The sequence below is a fragment of the Cupressus sempervirens genome, chromosome 7 (genome assembly GCF_028749045.1).
Source record: "Cupressus sempervirens isolate cs-2001-9-10 chromosome 7, ASM2874904v1, whole genome shotgun sequence".
Taxonomy (NCBI): Eukaryota; Viridiplantae; Streptophyta; class Pinopsida; order Cupressales; family Cupressaceae; genus Cupressus; species Cupressus sempervirens.
This window is the reverse complement of record NC_143124.1, coordinates 787,242,297-787,248,664: the sequence shown is the minus strand read 5'-3', so window position 1 is coordinate 787,248,664 and position 6,368 is coordinate 787,242,297. Positions and strand designations below refer to the sequence as shown.

The 6,368-nt window shown below is 33.4% G+C and overlaps 1 protein-coding gene across 1 annotated transcript; it reads left to right on the top strand.

Moving 5' to 3' along the window:
* Positions 1-216: 216 nt before the first annotated feature.
* Positions 217-6,140, top strand: LOC149549707 (CBL-interacting serine/threonine-protein kinase 26-like). The gene is made up of 14 exons (XM_089792993.1): positions 217-739; positions 830-892; positions 983-1,054; positions 1,137-1,250; positions 1,379-1,459; positions 1,546-1,599; positions 1,684-1,809; positions 2,272-2,361; positions 2,448-2,567; positions 4,298-4,399; positions 4,477-4,593; positions 4,958-5,020; positions 5,106-5,180; positions 5,506-6,140. Exons 1-14 carry the CDS (start codon positions 578-580, stop codon positions 5,626-5,628), a joined length of 1,362 nt encoding a protein of 453 aa, XP_089649119.1. The 5' UTR covers positions 217-577; the 3' UTR covers positions 5,629-6,140.
* The last annotated feature ends 228 nt before the right edge of the window (positions 6,141-6,368 follow it).

The following is a 6,368-nucleotide window of genomic DNA, read 5'->3' as shown; positions in this document are numbered from 1 at the left end:
ATATCATAAAAGAGCAACATTAAATTTTTTAGATAAAATAATTATATGACAACTTCTTATAAATTCAACCAAAAGTAATATATAATCTCATAGTCATTAGAATCTTTTATTTCATTTCATAAATTATATTATAAATTTGTTTTACCCACTATTTTTTTAACTCTAAATTATCATAAAATTTTCATATGACACATGGGGGGCACCGTCAAATTTCAGACCTATCGGCTGTAAAAGCAGTCACCAGATTTCAACGTCCAAGACCACCGGCCGTTCTTTTATTTTAAGCCTCATTTCTCGGAAGCTATCGTGGATGACATCAGCATATCCGGTGTGAAGTAGCCACGCCGATCGTTGATGAGGCGCATTGGACCGAGTTAATAGATCGCATTGTTTGAACCGAAAAAACAAATATTTGTCCGATCGATATAATAGCAACCCGCTTAGAGATTCGAACCTGGGATCCTGTGAGTTTTGCTTCTCAAGGATACTGCTGCTCAAAGAATCCTCATTTGTACTGAAGATTTTAGCAGAAGCCTACGTCCGCCGGGCTTTACCGCTGGGGAAAGAAAAATCAGGCATGAAATTTAAAAATCGTGTTGGAAAATATGAGCTAGGAAGGACTCTTGGAGAGGGGAATTTCGCCAAGGTTAAATTCGCCGTTGATTTGGAAACGGGGCAGAGCTATGCCATGAAAATCTTGAACAAGGACAAGGTTTTCCAGTACAAAATTGTGAATCAAGTAAGCAAATGTGAAGCATACAAGGTTTTGGTTTTGAAAGTTTTCAAATTTTTATGGAATGATTTGATCTGCTTGATTTTCTGTGTGTAGATTAAAAGAGAAATATGCACGCTGAAGCTCATTAAACATCCGAATGTCGTGAGATTATACGAGGTATTTGCTTTTGCAGGTGTTATTATAAGAAGTTTCGAAGGCGGGCTTTAGGAGACAATTAACATGATTTATGATGTTGAATTTGGACAGATTTTGGCGAGCAAGAAGAAGATTTATATTGTTCTCGAGTTTGTTACCGGTGGAGAATTGCTTGACAAAATTGTGAGTGCGATGAAGATTTCTTGTGAAGCTTTTCCTTTATCCCGTTAGTGCTCTGATTTTTACACATAAATGTGATCTTTAGATTGATGCATGTAACGGAAAACTTAACGAAAACGTAGCGAGAAAGTATTTTCAGCAGCTAATTGACGCCGTGGGCTACTGCCACAGCAAGGGTGTCTACCACAGGGATTTGAAGGTAAAATGTCTGGAAACGCGCGTAGTTTGTATCTGTTTGTAGGATCTGGATAAAGCATGTTAAATGACAATAGAAAAAATGATTTGTAAAAAGCATGTTAAATGACAATGGAAAAAATGTTTTTTCAGCCGGAAAATGTACTTCTGGATGCAAATGGAAACGTGAAAGTTTCTGATTTTGGTCTCAGCGCGTTGCCGCAGCAGTTTGGGGTATGTTTAAAGAAAATAATTGACATAATTTGTGCGCGATCGCATTTTACTGGTATTTGATGCCGTTGTCTTGTAAATCTTTGCAGGCAGACGGTCTGCTGCATACAACTTGTGGAAGCCCTAACTACATAGCCCCGGAGGTAAAAAGCAGCTTAAAGCCTTTTGAGGTTCATATATTAGGCGACTGGATTTGTAAAGAATATTATTATTTTGGCTTCGTACAGGTGATTGCTGACCGAGGTTACGACGGGGCTACTGCCGATCTATGGTCTTGCGGGGTAATTCTCTTTGTTCTCCTGACTGGTTGGTTGCCATTTGAGGATAGAAATCTCGCAGTTCTATATTACAAGGTCAGTAATTGATTGCTCTGACTAGTCATTGTTTGATATTAATACTTGATTGCTCTTACCTGTAATTCTCTAGCATAAGGTAAACATTTTCTGTTACCTGTTAACATAAATCAGATATTCTGAAATTTCTTTCTTTGAAGGCAATTAACAAATCTTTAACATAATGAATTGGTTGCTCTTTCCTCCCATTCTTTAACATAATGAATTGATTGCTCTCTCCTCTAATTCTTTAACATGAGGTAATTGCTTTCTGTTTACTGTTAACCACATAATTGAGATATTTTGAAATTTCTTTCTTCGAAGGCAATTAAGAAAGAACTCTTTAACATAATTACTTGATTGCTCTTATCTGTAATTCTTTAAATAAATCAATTGTTTTCTGTTACTGTTTGGCACGTTATTGAGATATTCTGAAATTTCTTCCTTCGGAAACAATTGAGTAAGGTTACATGCGTTATGCAGATTTTCAAAAGCGATTTCAAATGTCCACATTGGCTTTCATCCGGCGCTCGGAATTTGATCAAAAGAATACTCGATCCCAATCCGAAAACGGTATGATTTTATATGTCCCTTTCGGCGATATGACCATCGATAAAGTTTCCGGACACAATTATTTGAATAATTTCTGGTTTGTACAGAGAATAACTATACCGGAAATAATTGAGGACGAGTGGTTCAAGCAAGGGTACTCTCCTGCAAAAATGGGGGACGACGACACGAGTTCGATTGATGTTAATGCCGCATTCACAGATGCAGAGGTATGCTTGTTTTTAGCGGTTAAAAAATTATGATCGGATGTTCTCTCTTTCTTATAAATATGGAGCCGGTGCATATTCATGGAAAAGAGATTTTGTTAATCTACTTTGGTTAATGATTTCCCTCTTTCTTCATGTTGCTTGATGTGTACTAAAAGTAATAATAAATACCATGAAAACTAGTAAAATATGAGCTAAAGCTACATTTGTAACTCTCTTTTAGGTTTACTATTTCTTTGTATTTTGGATTTTTCGGTTTTCTATAGGAAATTATTATATCTTATTGGTTGGAGTTCACCTTGTTCAAATTAGATTAGAAAATAATTCAAAGCAGACTATTTGGCTTAACATTTGCTAAAATTAGTTATATTCATTTTTGGAGATTTGAAATAGTTGTGATATTTATTATTATTATTTTATGTTTTAATGATTTCAAATTTGATTTTTTAGAATAACAACATTTGAATAAGGATTTTTCTTTAAAAATAAATTTAAGTTAAAAGTAATTGTTTAAATAATTAATAAATAAATATTAAATATTAATTTAATATTTTATTTTAATTGTAAAGTTTAAATTACTTTTGACTTTTATATGCTTGAAGTTTGATTTGATCAAAAATAAAATTATCAATATTTTTCTACTTTTAACTTTATTTTTTCCTTGTAAAATTTATAAACTGATTTTTGAAATAATAGTTATTTCAATTATTTTTATAACAGTAAATTATCTATAATAACAAATTTTCTATAAGAAAATTTTAGTATTAATTGTTAACCGCTTTAATATAATTAAACAAATCTTTTCAATCTATTAAAATTAGATTGAATAACCTTTTAGCTTTAATGTTCCACATTTTTCATATAATAAGATAAATCTTTAAAAATCTATTACAAATAATATAAATAAAATAAATTTTCAAAATTAAATTAAACAAAAATATATATCTACATATCTATTTTATTTTATTTATATTATTAATTTAAAAGTTAAAATTACTAACATTACATCAATAAATTTATATCAATATTTCAAACTATAATACATCATCAAACAATAATAATTCAAAATCACCACTCAATATATGAGGACATTCTCTATCCATTTCTGCGATTTTTAAGAGTTATAAAAGATTAAACATCTTATAAAACTAATATCTTCCGTTCCCAAATACCTTGTTCTTATCCTTTCTCTTTTCGTAGAATATGAAGTATAAAGCTTTCATAATCTTATTTTACTTCAAAATAAATTGTTCATAACGCAAAATAATCGTTCAAAAACAACCGCAACAACTGTTCCAATCTTATCCTAAACAATATTTTTTTTGCGTGTGGTCCAGCCTTGCACTGTTCAGGTTTTCCACGTTCAGTATTATAATTGGCAGACCTCTGCCAAATCTTATCTGACACGTATCCTTGTCCTGTTGTCCACGTTTGTACTTTTGATATTCACCTCATCCAACAAAAGTCTACACGTAAGCCTGTTAGCCGCTTACTTGGACTGATACCCGTTGTCCTGCCTTCCACGATCCAGCCTGTCAGGCTTGTTCTTACCCAAAAAAACAAGTATCATTTGTATTCCATTCGGAAAAAATCTACAGATGCAAGATATTATATCATTTGCATTCATTACCCAAAAAAAACAAGTATCATTTGTATTACACTCCAAAAATATCTACAAATGCAAGATGTTAAATCTAGGGGGTTTAAAGTTAGTGGTGCCATTCTATTGACAGGAGCATCTGCTGACGGAGGGAACAGGAGCAGTTCGCATGAACGCATTTCAGTTGATAGCTATGTCCGTCAGTCTCGATCTTTCGGGTTTCTTCGAGGAAGAGGTAAGGAAAATCTTGAAACGCATTTACTTTCAAATCTCGGTTGGGCTTGACGTCAGAGAAAATTTCGCTTATGACAGAATGCTGCGGAAAGAAAAACCAGCATTATGTCCATGTATCCCGCCAAAGACATCATCGAAAGAATAGATGAGACAGCTAGGAACATGGGATTCGAATTGCAGAAGAAAAAGGGCAAGGTTTGTATTCTTCTTCTAAAATTCCTCCAATGTTTTCTTTACTTAAAATATTCTTTGGGGATGAAATTCATTCAACTTTTTCCAATATAGTTCTCAATGTTAAGATTAGTACTTTAAGATTTGTGGGAGCTTTTTAGATTGAAATTATTGAATCTGCAGTAGTTTTTAGTTACAAGTTGAAGTAGATATTAATCCAACATTGTTTTAAAAGAATGCTTGTATATTGTGTTTATTAAGTAGAATGCATGAAGGGAGGGGTTCGATTTGATGAGATTTATATTGATTATATCAGATAATTTATAAATTGTAACATTGTGTCAAAAAGTTTGTAAAGAATCTAACTCCAAGATGTACATTATTCCAGCTTATGTTAAGACAAAAGGATCCAAAATCGAACAGTAACGGACAGCTGTCCGTTGCAACGGAGGTGAGTGGTTAAACAGTTTTAACATTACAGTAAGTTAAGGAGAGTAATATTTAGTAATGTGCCGTCATTTCCAATTCCAACGTAGGTTTTCGAGGTGAACCCTTGTTTGCATGTGGTTGAGCTCCGAAAATGTTGCGGTGATAGAGCCCTTTACAAGGAGGTAAATATAAATCTACCTCAAAGCCCTCCTTGGAAACTGAAAAGTAAGAATTTGTTTTATTTAAAAGTAGAGCGGACAGTCGTCGTTTGTTACCGTCCTACGAGGATCTTGGAAACGAACTGAAAACTCAGTTTACCCAATCCGATAGAGAATTGAAAAAGTCCAGTCAAAATTATTTTTGTGATATGGTGTACATGCACTCCATACTTTCTGGAATGAATCCATACCGTAGATATCTCGTAGTTTACGCCGCTTTGAAGAATGATATTTGATAAACCCCAAGAAATATATATTTTTATTGATGATTACTTCTTTGCGTGTGCAGCTGTGCAGAGAACTCTCGACTAATCTTAGCTCAGATGATCTGTCCTCACCTAAAGTGAACTTTGACAATAATAGCAGTATCTGGAGATCAGAGGGCGGACTTCCTGCGCTTAATAATTATTAAAATTGTTGTTTTCATCCACATCATTGTACAAAAGATTCATATAAAATTTCATTTATTGTACATTTGAATATCATTAGTAAAATAGGTTTATTCAATCGAAGCAGAATGTACAGTCAAATTAGCAACCTTCATGCATACGCTGCTTTTAGTTTTAGTCTTTGCATGTAAATAATTTAGGGGTTTACAACAACCACAAGGAAATGGAAATGGCGATGCACTTGCACGTGACGGACAGAGAGGTAATCCAAACAGAAATATTGCAGAATGAGATTGCCGGCTAAAATACGGCATTGTTTGCTTGTTCAGCGTGAATTTGTAGCAATACAAGTCAGTGGCGTATGTAATGCTCTTACTAAATGGAAAAACTACGTGAATAGATGGCAATCTTGTCAAATGCAGATTTGGTGGGGGTGAACCAACTCACACCATCAATAAGCTGATAGAAGATTGTTTGTTCTCAGCCCACAAGTTTCTCAATCACTCGGAATGCAATGCAAATATTGTAATGTAAAGCATATGTGATGTGTATTATTATATTTGTATTTGTATATAATTTCTACGTGAAGTTCTATATAATAATATATGCACCTCAATCATGTTCCAAGTTGCATTCTTTGAAGCTTTTGACTTGGACATAATGATGGGGGTTATATATACTTTACGTCAAAAGCAAGTAGAGTGTGGAGTTGAAACTGAAATATGACAGATAATAGACGTTACATATTCAGGATAGTTATTAA

Coding starts and splice junctions, on each gene's coding strand:
- LOC149549707 (XM_089792993.1), top strand. CDS start 578: ATGAAATTTAAAAATCGTGTTGGAAAATATGAGCTAGGAAGGACTCTT. Junction 1,460..1,545: donor CGTTGCCGCAGCAGTTTGGG/GTATGTTTAAAG, acceptor AAATCTTTGCAG/GCAGACGGTCTGCTGCATAC. Junction 5,021..5,105: donor AGCTGTCCGTTGCAACGGAG/GTGAGTGGTTAA, acceptor ATTCCAACGTAG/GTTTTCGAGGTGAACCCTTG.